At 34.4% G+C, this 13,091-nt stretch overlaps 2 protein-coding genes across 2 annotated transcripts; one reads left to right on the forward strand and one right to left on the reverse strand.

The window, feature by feature from the left end:
* Positions 1-3,494: 3,494 nt before the first annotated feature.
* Positions 3,495-10,062, forward strand: LOC141596538 (metacaspase-1). The gene is made up of 6 exons (XM_074416739.1): positions 3,495-3,549; positions 4,640-5,117; positions 7,873-8,203; positions 8,316-8,436; positions 8,532-8,753; positions 9,691-10,062. Exons 2-6 carry the CDS (start codon positions 4,760-4,762, stop codon positions 9,748-9,750), a joined length of 1,092 nt encoding a protein of 363 aa, XP_074272840.1. The 5' UTR covers positions 3,495-3,549; positions 4,640-4,759; the 3' UTR covers positions 9,751-10,062.
* A 422-nt stretch (positions 10,063-10,484) lies between these two features.
* On the reverse strand, positions 10,485-12,880 carry LOC141596540 (phosphopantothenate--cysteine ligase 2-like). The gene is made up of 7 exons (XM_074416740.1): positions 12,369-12,880; positions 12,230-12,274; positions 11,773-11,917; positions 11,628-11,687; positions 11,444-11,545; positions 11,130-11,249; positions 10,485-10,958 (listed from the first exon to the last, which is right to left on the reverse strand). Exons 1-7 carry the CDS (start codon positions 12,599-12,601, stop codon positions 10,701-10,703), a joined length of 963 nt encoding a protein of 320 aa, XP_074272841.1. The 5' UTR covers positions 12,602-12,880; the 3' UTR covers positions 10,485-10,700.
* Positions 12,881-13,091: the final 211 nt, after the last annotated feature.

Consider the following 13,091-nt stretch of genomic DNA (forward strand, 5'->3'; position numbering starts at 1 on the left):
TTATACTATATAGTTTTAAATCACTAGCACCATGTGATGGACCCGATTGAGGGATCTCAATGCAAATATTATATAGTTTGGGTTAAAATTAAATTATATAAAAGCTTGATAATTTTCCTAAACATGGTTAATTTCCATAAAATAAAATAATTAATTAAGATGGACAATTTCCTTAAAATAAAATAATTAATTAAGATGGTCAATTTCAAGGAGACTAAAGGAAAGAAGATGTTTGGTAATTTTCCTAAATATTTATTGAAGACTAAAATATGGCCAATTTCCTTAAAATAAAATAATTAAGTAGCATAAACATGCACATTTATGGTATTAATTATTATCATCATAAAATTATATATTAAATTTAAAATCTATGAAATTTTATTAAACTTTATAGTTTATTAGATTTATATATATATATTTAAATTATTTAACATTAAAAAATATAATAAGTAGGTTATAAATAATTCAAGTTAGATTCCATAATATATAATATTGCATAATTCTTTCAATTTGATTTAATGCATATATGCAATATATTTATATAAATATATAACCCTCTTAAAATTGCATGTCTAAGTAATAAAAGTAATTTCGTCAGTAAATAAAAGAATTGTAGTAACATTATTGGATATAGTTATATGATAGTAATCATTCATTTGAATAGTAAAATTAACAATATTATCAAGGAGATTAGTGAGAGGGGTAGAAACAACAACAGGAGTAGTGAAATAATCAATATTAATGCGGCAATAGTGAAAGTAACAATAATTACGGCGGGAGTAGTGAAATTATCAATGTTAATGCAACAGTAGTGACAGTAACAATAATTACGGTGGGAGTAGTGAAAGTAACCAATGATTACGGCCAAGTAGTAAAATGTTACGGAGTATTACTATGCGTCATTAATAAGAGTGAAATATTAATAGCGGAAGTAGTGAATTTGTCTCAAAATTTATTTCATTGTAATTTTAGGATATGTCATAGAAAAATATATTAATGATAAATTTATGGGTTATGCAACTTTAAACACTTTAATTTAATGAAAAAAAAATTTAATGGTAGGTAGAGGTAGCCCGGGCGAAGCCGGGCACCAATACTAGTTTCATAAAATTTAGGATACGGGACACTTTATTTAAATTTAATAAAATATATATATTATAGTTATATATGTACGATTTTATTTTTGAAAAATAATTTGATATTAAATTTAAATAAGTAGAGCTAAAATTTGATATTGATTATTTAATTCAATTCTCATTTACAAAACCAAAACCCAACTTATATTCAGGGGGTGTTTGGTTGGGAGGTTTGGAATGAAATGGAATGGATTCTAATCATTCTAGTGTTTGGTTGAGGTGTTTTGGAATGGAGTTAGAATCCCGATGGATTCTCATTCCACCCCAACCCCTTGAAATCCCATACCCACCTCCTTCCCATGGATTCAAAGTTTCAAACTTCATTCCTTCATGTTTATTTTTCTAATGAACCAAACAAGTTTTAGAAGGTATGAAATTGGAACCTCATACTCTTATGGTTTCTCATTCCAATCCATTCCATTCCTAAGTAGTGAACTAAACGACCCCTCAATCTCTTTTGACATCTCATTACTCGTCTAGAAAACATCATTTACCCCCAATTAAACTTATTTCCCCACCAAATACTACCTTAAAACAACTTACACCACTTACCTTAAATTCAACTTGATTCCGATTGAATGTGTGTCCAAAATGTTTCCAAATACCATGGACACGTGCGCAAATAAAAAAAGAGAATTAGACACGGCTTTATAGATGTCCGACGCATTTTGACGCATGTTCGATAAGTGTCGTGTTTGATATGGCTATGCCGATTAGGAGGAGTGTTCATGCTAAGAAGTACGAGTAATTTTTGTATTTGAGGAAAAAGGGAGGTCGAAGCCGGATTTCGGCTTTGTTCTTTTGGGCTTAAAGTGTCCACCTTTATATTTAGTTCAAATCCTACAAATTCAATTCAGAAAATTTTAGGTCCCATAAATTCAGTTCAGTTCAAATTCTGTAAGACTTTTCCTTTTGTGCATCATGGAACATTATAGGCTGAACCCTATGAGGAGGAACATAAAACTCATGGTCACGAAAAGGAAACCAGGCGCTAAATTTGACAACTTATCAACACAAAGTTTACTTTCATGTACACGTAATGGAGTACATACTCTTCACCATCAGCTTTTAATCGCACTTGCAATCTTTGATAAGAGTCTAAGATATCAATAAGTGATGTTGTCTCTTGTATTACCATTAACATGGTTCGCCATAACCTTTGAGTCTAACTAAGCAACGAATTGTCTTACTTTGAATCTTCAAGCCATTTTAAGGCGAAACCATAAACCATGAAGCTCGGCTAGAGTCGCGGTAGCAGAGCCAAGGTTTTAAATAAAGCCATAACCCAATTTTCATTGTTGTTGTGGCATAATCCACCATCCCCAACTAATTTAGGAGTTCGTTTGAGCATCCATCGACATTAAATTCAATGTATCGAGTTAAGGGATTTCCCGTCTAACCTTTTGCCCCATGGGTTGATTCATGCTTAATTGCCCTTATTCAAGCCAAACTCCAGCCATTTGACATGGAGTAGTTTGGAATACAACAAATTGGGTTAGAACAAAATTAGTTGTGTGCTTATGTATTGTATGTTGAGATGAAAATTCGCTTTGACGAGGAATGGGGATTACGTTACCAAGCACATTCCGAAGTACAACATTTAATGTGTAACAAAGGTTAGACTACTTTAGAGAGTGCAATTTGCAAATATTTACATATACTTCTTCATTGTTCTTGCAGGATTGAAAAACACAGCACTACTTCATTACGTGCTTTGTAAAAGATAAGACGATAATGAAATAATTTAATTTAGATGTGGTTGTCTGACCAGACTCAACCCGACAGTTCACCAATTATTATAGACTTCTTATTTCAACCCGAAAAAGTTCCTAACCGTGTCCGGAAAAATCCAAAGTAGTTTTTAGGTCGTAGTTGTATGTAGCGTTTAGCTCATAGTCAATCCAAGCCTACGGCTCCGTTTGACACGACACTTCAGGTAGCTTATTTGACCAAAGTAGCTTATTTGACCAAAATTTCAGCTACCTGATTTTTTTGCAAGTGTTTGGTAAGTAGCTTATTTGGTCAAATAAGGTACCTGAAATGAAATGCTACCTCAGGTAGCATTTGAGAAATCAAGTACCTGAAAGGACTTATTTTCCATTTTTTACCCCTTTATTCTATAATATTAAATAATTTTCATATCCTTTTACATCATTTTACCAAAATCATCTACCTTTTCAGCTAGTTTGCCAAACACATTTTTATATAATCAGTTAACTTATCAGCTCCTAATTTTCAGCTATCTTTTCATGTTTCAGCTACCTTTTGAGGTAGTTTTGCCAAACAGAGCCTACATCCAACAACTCTATAGCGTCACTTTCAAACTAAAAACAGACGTTGACCTTGGTTTGTTAAGTTGTTACAATCTGACAAATGTGAAATTAAAACTGTGTTATTATTAACGCGGCAAAATGTAAGGCCCTGTTCTTTTGGACTGAAATTGTCTGAATCAATCAATGAATCAATCAATCGAATCAATGTTAATCGAATCAATCAACTTAATGGAGCTGAATCAATCAATCAATCGAATCGATTCAATCGAATCGAATCAATCAATCAATCGAAATAATAATAAAAAGATTATATTAATAATAATAATAATAAATATTATAATAAAAATAATACTAATAATAATAATAAATATTATTATAATATTATTCATTAATAATAATATATTAATATAATCTAATAATAATAATCTAATAAGATATATAAATAATAAAATATTAATATAATAATAAATAAAGTAATAATAATAATAATATATTAGTTATAATAATGATAACATTATTAATAATAATATAATATATTAATAATAATAACTAAAAAATAAATAATATAATAATAATAATAATAGGTCTAATATAATAACTTATTAACATAATAATATTAAATATAATAATAATAATAATAATAATAATAATAATAATAATAATAATAAATATGTGATTAACAATATTAATATTGAGTATATTAATAAAATAATAAATATTAAATAATAACTTATTAATATAATAATATTAAATATAATAATAATAATAAATATGTTATGAATAATATTAATAATAATAAATATATTAATAAAATAATAAATATAATATAATAATAATAATAATAATAATAATAATGATAATGATAATAATAATAATAATAAATGTATTAAATATAAATATAATAATATAAACAATACAAATTAATTATTAATAAATATAATAGTAATATAATAAATATAAAAATAATAATATAATAATAATAAAAATAGTAAACACATTAATATAAAAATAATAATAAGAATATCAATAAGAATAATAATAGTAATGTTGAATCAATCGAATCGAATCGAATCAATCAATCGAATCGATTCGAATCGAATCGAATCAATCAATCAATTGAGTTGAATCGAATCAATCGAATCAATTGAAAGTGAATCAATCGAATCGAATCGAATGGAATGAATCAATCAATCGAATCGATTAGAATCGAAATTAAGTCCAAAAGAACAGAGCCTTATTCCCCCGTTTTCCGATCACCAATCCCCCAATTCCATCCCTTCTCTCTCCTAGGGTTCATCAATTGCATCAAAATTCATCTCAATTAATCAATTCGACACGCCACGCGCCACCATGATGATGCTAGTAAACTGCTCAAACTGCCGAACACCTCTCCAACTACCTCCAGGCGCACGCGCCATCCGCTGCGCTCTTTGTCAAGCCGTCACTCAACTCGCCGATCCACGCGCCGTCGCAGCTCCTCCATCTTCTTCTACCCACGCGCCTACACCTCCCCCTCCTTCACCGTACTCCCACGCGCCGCCTGGCGCCTCGCCTAGTCCTCACGGTCGTAAAAAGGCGGTGATTGTTGGTATTTCGTATAAGTTCTCTAGGCATGAGCTTAAAGGGTGTATTAATGATTCTAAGTGTATGCGTCATTTGTTGATCAATAAGTTTCAATTTCCTTCTGAATCTATCCTTATGCTCACTGGTATGCTATTCTCTCTCGATTTTCATTGTATGAATTTCGTTTGATTTTTATTGTTTGTTCGATTGATTTTGTGTAAGACGGTTTTATACATTAGTATTTGCATGAAACAGATCCCAATCCCCAACTATCTAGAATATGACTTATAGATGTCAACAAATAGTTAATCTCGTGTAAGGCGGTTTAATTTGATTAGATTTTGGGGTACGATCATTCACATTTTTGATTTTATGCAACTATGTTCGAGGTGATTAACTGATTATCATGTTATTTTAAGAGTTTTGAGGTGAGTAGTGTGTTATTTAAAGAATTAAGACGCGATCATAATCGTATTTTTGTTATGAAGTGCCCAAGTAGCGTAGGTAGCATTTGTGGTTAGGTGAGCCAAAATTTCCACGGAGCGAATTATTAACAAAATAAGGTACTCTAGATAAAGAATCGGAGATTTTAACTAAAAATATTATAATTTCCACTATTCAACTGCCCCCTAGTTCCACAACTGCTGGTATAAATGGTCGATTTGGTGGTGCCATGATGATTTTACATAATTGATAATGTTAAATATCATAGAATTATGGTTGATGTGATCGTCATTTTGCTCTAAGAGGTTTGAGGTGATTAGCTTGTTATTTGAAGCATTGAGAGATCATTATAATTGTAATTTGGTGAATGGTGATGATGCTTGATTTTGGTGGTGTGTTCATGATTTTACGTGATTGATAATAACTCAATAACTGTTTATGGAAAGTCATGGTTTGTTTTGATTAAGTGTTGGAGATATGATTATTGGTGATTTTGAGATGCTGTCATTCAAAATTTTAATTTAATAGAAACATGTTTGAGATGATCAATCATTTTGTTCTATGAATTTGGGGTGATTAGCTTGTTATTTGAAGCATTGAGAGGTGATCATAATAGTATTCTGGTAAGGATACTCGATTTGGTGGTTGGTTATTCAGACTTTAGAAAAGGCTTGATGATAACATTGGGAAAGCCTTAGCTTTAAATAAATCATCAGGATTCAGTGAGATATTAGTCAAGCTTATTAAGATTTTCCTCGACGTGCTCGCTCTCTTATCAGGATCTTGGGTCCCCCTTTCGTGTATAAAACAGAAGAAACCAACAGCATGGTTGAACAAAGTAAGAGAGATCCTAATAAAAGAGATCAGGATAAGAGATCCTACTAAGAAAGCGAGTGACATGCATGTTGATAATTCCATCAATGATTTTGTCCAACACTTAAAGCAGTTACGGAGTTGGCAAGTTTAAAGCTTTAGCTGAATGCTTTTCAGACGAGTGACTAAAAAGGAAAGCAAAGGCGATGTCTTTTCCCTTCAAACTTTATTTAGATTTAGCTGCACTTCTTGGTTTGGGCTACCTTGGAGTGTACTAGGTTTGGACTTTATCTATCCCCATTCCCCACCAAAGGTTTCGTTTGCTTTTTTTTTTTTTTTTTTTTTTTCTTCTCTTTCAATTTTAATGTTAGAATATGCAAGTGGCCTAGAATTCCCCACATTTGATGCTTCATCACACAAAACATAAACAATTGACGGGAACGTAGGGAGAATCAGCGTGTCATATGCCTGAAGTCCCAAAATTATATGGACTGTTTCTTAGCTCAGACAACTACTCTATAATTTATAGTGGGGTTTAAGTTGTGGCCTAATAATATTTTTTGGGATGTAATCTGTAAGGTACCAGTTTCCACATTGCTTACCTAATTTATGGGTGACATGAAGGGTTTGGAAGGGAAAGCTTCTATCCCTCTCAGCTTAGAAATAGCTCTGGCTTTTATTCTTACAACTAACAGATCAACAAGCTGGTAATACAGTTTAGAACTATAATGTGATCATAAATATACGTTTGTTGTTGTTTTCTTTATCACCATTACCCTGTATATCCTCCCAAATTGTGTAATTGATTTTTAATTTTCTTCACAGCTAGAAAGTGTTTACACTTTACATGACGAGCCATCTATTTTAGTGTGGTGGTTTATAGTGTTTTTGCGTGTGTGTGTGTGTGTGTGTGTGTGTGTGTGTGTGTGTGTGTGTGTGTTTGTGAGGGTCTTTCGGTAATGAATCAGGGACTCTTGTTAATTTGTCCAAGTTTATGTGTGTCGTGGACTTTAGTTGGAGTGATGGCTATGATCTTTTGTAAGATTTTACAGCTCAAAACCATTTTTTCACACCCACGGATTGGTTTGATATAGATATTCATGATTTTGAGATTTATATCACTCACCATCAACTTATGATGTAAGTGCTTTATGCCTATATCGGTTATATTGCAATTTGCATGAGTTTCTCGACAGTATGGTTTCGACATGAGTTCTAGAACTGTGATTCTCATTTTGCTCTGCAAAAGTAAAATAAAGGGGATCAGATATTTCAAGTCTGTCTTTATTGAAGTTAAAACTTGGAACTTTTTACGTTATACACTGCAATTGTAAAGTTAGAACAAGTGGCTATCTGAACTATGAAGCTGAGATGGGTACGATGTTTGCTGCATCGGCATTTGACGAGAGCACTTTATAATTTTTTTGGTCTTTTCATATGTGAACAAGTCAAAACATTGTTCCATGATTGCAGTAGCTTACATGTTATTGTGGTTTACTTTACGTGAGTGTTAAAATATGTGGATTTCCACGTTAAGTGGCAAAGATTTAAAATGGACAGTTGATTATAAAATTTGTAGTTCTGGTAGTTTTAAACAAGTATCCTGGACTTACAAATGCCATGCTTGTTCTTTGACAATGCAGAAGAAGAAACTGATCCATACAAGATCCCCACCAAGCACAACATACGCATGGCATTATATTGGCTTGTTAATGGCTGTCAACCAGGGGATTCTCTGGTCTTACACTATTCTGGTCATGGTTCTCGGCAACGAAATTATAACGGGGATGAAGTTGATGGATATGATGAAACTTTATGCCCTTTGGACTTTGAGACACAGGGGATGATTGTCGATGATGAGATTAATGCTTCTATTGTCAGACCTCTACCTCGTGGGGTTAGGCTTCATGCAATAATTGATGCATGTCACAGTGGGACTGTACTAGATTTACCATTCCTTTGCAGAATGAGCAGGTTAGTTTGATAGAACTTTGTCTCCATATTTATAGGTTCATTGCATGCTTTTTTTCGTGTTTTTATGGAACGCTTTATGTTATTTTGCTTAATCTTCAATTTTGTAATGTAGGAGTGGGCAGTATGTTTGGGAGGATCACCGTCCTCGGTCAGGCATGTGGAAAGGATCCAATGGTGGAGAAGTCATCTCCTTTAGTGGCTGCGACGATGACCAAACTTCAGCTGATACAGCTGTATGATCTATCCTCAATTCCCCTTCACTTTTAAGTTCAGGCCAACTTTTTAAAACATATCTAAATATGTTTTTTTTTTTTTTTTTTTTGGGCAGGCTCTGTCTAAGATCACGTCAACAGGGGCAATGACTTTCTGTTTTATTCAAGCTATTGAGCGCGGACAAGCTAGCACTTATGGTAGCATGTTAACTTCCATGCGTTCAGCTATTCGTAATACTGGTAGTGGTGGTGGAGGTGGTCTTGGAGGAGGTGGGCTTGTCACATCACTTCTGACCATGTTGGTTGATGGAGGTAGTGCGACTGGGGGACTGAAACAGGTACTATATATCGATTGCAAACTGTTTTGATTTATGCTTTTCTCTGTGATTCTTAGTTTAAAAAAGAATGACTCAGGCGCTTTAGCTCAAGGCTCACAGAGGCACTAGCCAAAATGCATTGGGCACCTTAGATGCACCTTTTGCACAAGGCGCAACTAAGATGAACTCTGATATGCATGTCCTTGAGGCACTCCTTCACCTCGCACCTTGTCACTGCAACCAGTAAGTTTGTGATATTTATTACGCCCGGTTAGGTAGCCATTAGCCAACAAACAGTTGACACTTTGGTTGGAGCTTCCATGCTCCAAGTCCTTATACTATAGTTGTTTGATCTCACAAGGACCTGATTAACTAATCATATTGATCATGGAGATGTACTGCTCTGTAAATTTGCATATTCAGCATGCCTCCTGTCTGTGGCAGACTGGCGGGGTAAGGGAAGTTGGATTTACCCAGCCCTAGACTGTTTGTGGATAAACCATAATGGAAATTGCTGAAATGCATGAACACTTAGCTACTTGCACTTTCACAGTACAAGAAGTTTAGATAGTTTAGCAAGTCATTTGACTTTATATGTTTTTTTTATTCTGGAAACCGAAGAATAGTGAGTCATAATCGTATATTACTATTGAAACATTGAAACTATTGCCAGATTGGTAAAGTTATTCTAGCTACATTCACCTTTCCAATCCTGAGTATAATCGATGGACAAGGAGGTTTAACTTATCTGTCAGATTATGCTTGATATTTAGCCTTAAGGTGTCAAAAATCGATGTACACAGCTGTCAAAAATAAAAAAAAGTAAAGACATTTATAATAAAAAAAGAGTGTTATTTATTTGTTTTTATTTATTCTTTTGTGGAAGTCATCCGAGTCTTCAGTTTCGCATTCATCATTGGTTTAACATCATATCTTTTCACTTGGTGCTTATATACAGGAGCCGCAATTGACTGCTTGCGAGCCATTTGACGTGTACACCAAACCCTTCTATTTATGATGAAGTCTAATCAAGCTTAGAGATGACTATACATCTTCACCTGCTGAGTGTTGTGCAGTATATTTGGTCGATTGTATTTCTGCATCTCTCTAACCTTGTAATTTTGAGTTTGATGCACCAATTTGTGAGTTTCGGACTTTCATTTATTTGTATCACGGCTCGATTTATGGTACATGGTAATGTACCCATTCTGTCAGCTTCTTTAGGTTCGAGTAATAATTTGATTCATTGTTAAGTACAGTATTTATAGCTTCCAAGTACATTGAACTTTGATGTACAGTGTAAATATGGCCAATGTTGGACCTTTTCTGCTTTACAACACAATTATGGAGTGGTTTTTGTCTCGGACAAAAAACAATCACTCAGGTTCGTAGAATGGCCTACACATATGGCTTATTCATCCGGCATTTATAGTATTGTTTTCAGGTTCTCCTTAGATGGAACTTTATATTGTTGAATGACGGGAAAGCGAGCACGTAGTCGGTAGCTACAATTTCTGCTATTGATCAACTTCTCAGTAGGTGTTTCAATATATTTTATTGATGCGGAATGCAGGTTATTTTTTTTTAATATTCGGAAGCACGAGGCTAGTACATAAGTACAACACAGAGAGATGGCTCATCCGAATATTGTTCATCATTTACAATAGTAAAATTTCTATTAATGATAAAAGGAACGCATGGGAGACAATATTGTTCAATTGATCTTCAGCAGTAACTAACTTCATCAGTAACTAACCATACAACAACATTACCCCAGTGCCTCATTAGTTACTATCTGAACGGAAAATTCATAATCTTGTACATGATAACGATAGTTGTATCAAGAGTAGTAGCAAGCACACTCGCACAATTCACTCCTACAATCATTATGCATTATCTGATCCATAAAACAGAAAGGAAAATCTCTTAACAAATTAAGTGTTGTGGCCGCAAAATTGTCGATGATCATTAGTTGGATGCTCCCTGACTCTGCACATTTTTCAGAATGTAAGCTGTATGCATCTTCACAAGGAGTTTAACCAGTGGACTCTCTACATCGCTCCTGGCATCAGCCTTGTCACGTCGAATACAAGTTTTTTCATCCGGCGTGACAATAGTCACTTCTTCTTTACGAGTCTCAAGTTCATTAGCTACCACAGCATGCATATTGTACTTTTCAAGTGCTGCAGAAGCCTTCTGCAACAGAATATCGACATCTGTCTCTAGCTGCTCGCATTTGGGAAGAATACAGCAACCAATACTCAAGTTACCATGGGAAATCGACAAGAAAATACTGATCCAAGTAATAACAACAATAACCACGCCTTTATGGCTTAACTCTTGACATGATCGGCGAACATAAACCATCATTGAGGTTTATAATAAGGAGAAACTGACCTTAAAAGAGATGCAGAATGCTTGAGGAGCCCAGTCTTTTCTCAGCACAGACAGCATCTTAGGCACCTGAACCAGGTGCATATTCAAGGGTCCTCCTCCAGACTGAATCTTATGTTCTGCCTGCAAATTTAAATCATGAAACAAGTGGACTACTCGAGTAGACAGGGCAAAACAGCGAAAAACTGTAGACAGGCGTATAATATTCGAGTTTTAGCAGATTGAGCTCCAGACATAAAGATATTATTAACCAGGTCATGTTCTCAACTACTTAATCTGATAAGTAATGTCGAAAGTCGAGTTGATTAGAAGGCTACCATGCTTTCCCAAGGGACATAAAAGTCTGAGACAGCGGCAGCAAGATAGAACATAGCATGAGGGCCGAGTTCTGTAAGTGCAACCCCAATCATCTGTAGAATCTGAAAACAGACCATAAGTTCAGTAATCAGTTATCAGTACAAAAAAATATTGATGATGACTGATGAGAGAAAGTTTGTTTACCTGAAGATACTCAAATACAGTCGTAAATTGGAGCTTCAACAATAATCCTGTTTCTATCGCCTACCATTAAAAAACGACTGCAGGTTGGTTAACTAGCATTATTCTTACTTTTGCTAATTCGAATTTAAGGCATGGTTCTTCTTACTGTATGGTGATCCATGATTGCGTTGGTGACCGCGTCAGCTTGTGATTGGACTGGTCGAATGATAGAGCCGCCCTGATCAATTGATTCGAAACATTCTAGCAAAGGGTCATTTGGAAGAAATCTACAATATGGCTGACAGGTTCCTCTAAACCAAATAACACAACACGGTGGCTAATTCAGTTAAAGGTTAAAACTTAAAACATTCACCGGTTTAGATCATGAATCAACGAAAGAGCGAAATGTATATAACAGTTACTCCCTCCGTCCCGGTCAATTGTTGTTCTTTGGTTTTGGCACAAAGACCAAGGAAAGAGGAGAGGCCAATAACTAAATGACAAGCGGAACAAATTGAATGGGAATGATCAAATTACTCATCAACTTTATTCTTAAAATAGAAAGGACAATAAATGACCCCAAAATAAAAAAGAACAACAAATAACCGGGACAGAGGGAGTACCTTCTATGGAGAAAAATAACTGCATATCCAGCCTTGAGAAAATACCTGCAGGATACACATTTATAATCAGCAATCAGCAATCAGTAGATAATGGCGAACAGACGATACAGGTATCGAAAACAATAGAAGAATGTAATACTCAGTTGATGCAGCTCCTCTGTGACCTGAACTGAAGTTATCAATGTAGCGAACACATCTTTGTTCTAACGGAACAGTCGTACCACCCGACGTAATGCAAACAATCCTTCGCTCACACATTTCGCTTTCGCCTCTCATATGGGAATGTCGTTTAACAAACTCTTTTAACTTTTCATTAATAAGAACGCGATCTTTAAGATCAGGTGCAGTGTCAAAAAATTTCGCAACTTCCATGATAAATTTTCAACAAAATCGGGCTGATGATTGCTATGGAACGGAATTTGCAAGTGGTTCATACGAGACTCAAATTGGGATGTGAGATGTGAAGATCAGCCATATTTATTGTGAGGCAAATGGTTGTGCGGATAGGTGGGTAGATTCAAGATTGGGGTGTTACGCAGGATCAGAAATTGAATGTTAAGAAGTATGGTGACATGCCGGGAGCGGGACTATTCCGTCGGCTCGAATAAGATGTTGGGGGGTGTGACTTGACCCCGATATGTTCTTTTTTATGCTTTTTAGTTACTTTTTCTTTTCTTTTTTTGTCATATACTCGTTTTTTATTTTGGGTTAGTCCCGCTTCTTTATTTAAAACAAAAAAATTGTTAGGAGTATATCATGGGAAAAGTTGGCAGTTCCACATTTGAATTTTTTGGTTAATTAATGTTAACTAGATTTCATACCTGTGCGTTGCACGAAAACTATTTAGTGTTCTGGTGTGAGT

Source organism: Silene latifolia, chromosome 8, assembly GCF_048544455.1.
Source record: "Silene latifolia isolate original U9 population chromosome 8, ASM4854445v1, whole genome shotgun sequence".
NCBI lineage: Eukaryota > Viridiplantae > Streptophyta > Magnoliopsida > Caryophyllales > Caryophyllaceae > Silene > Silene latifolia.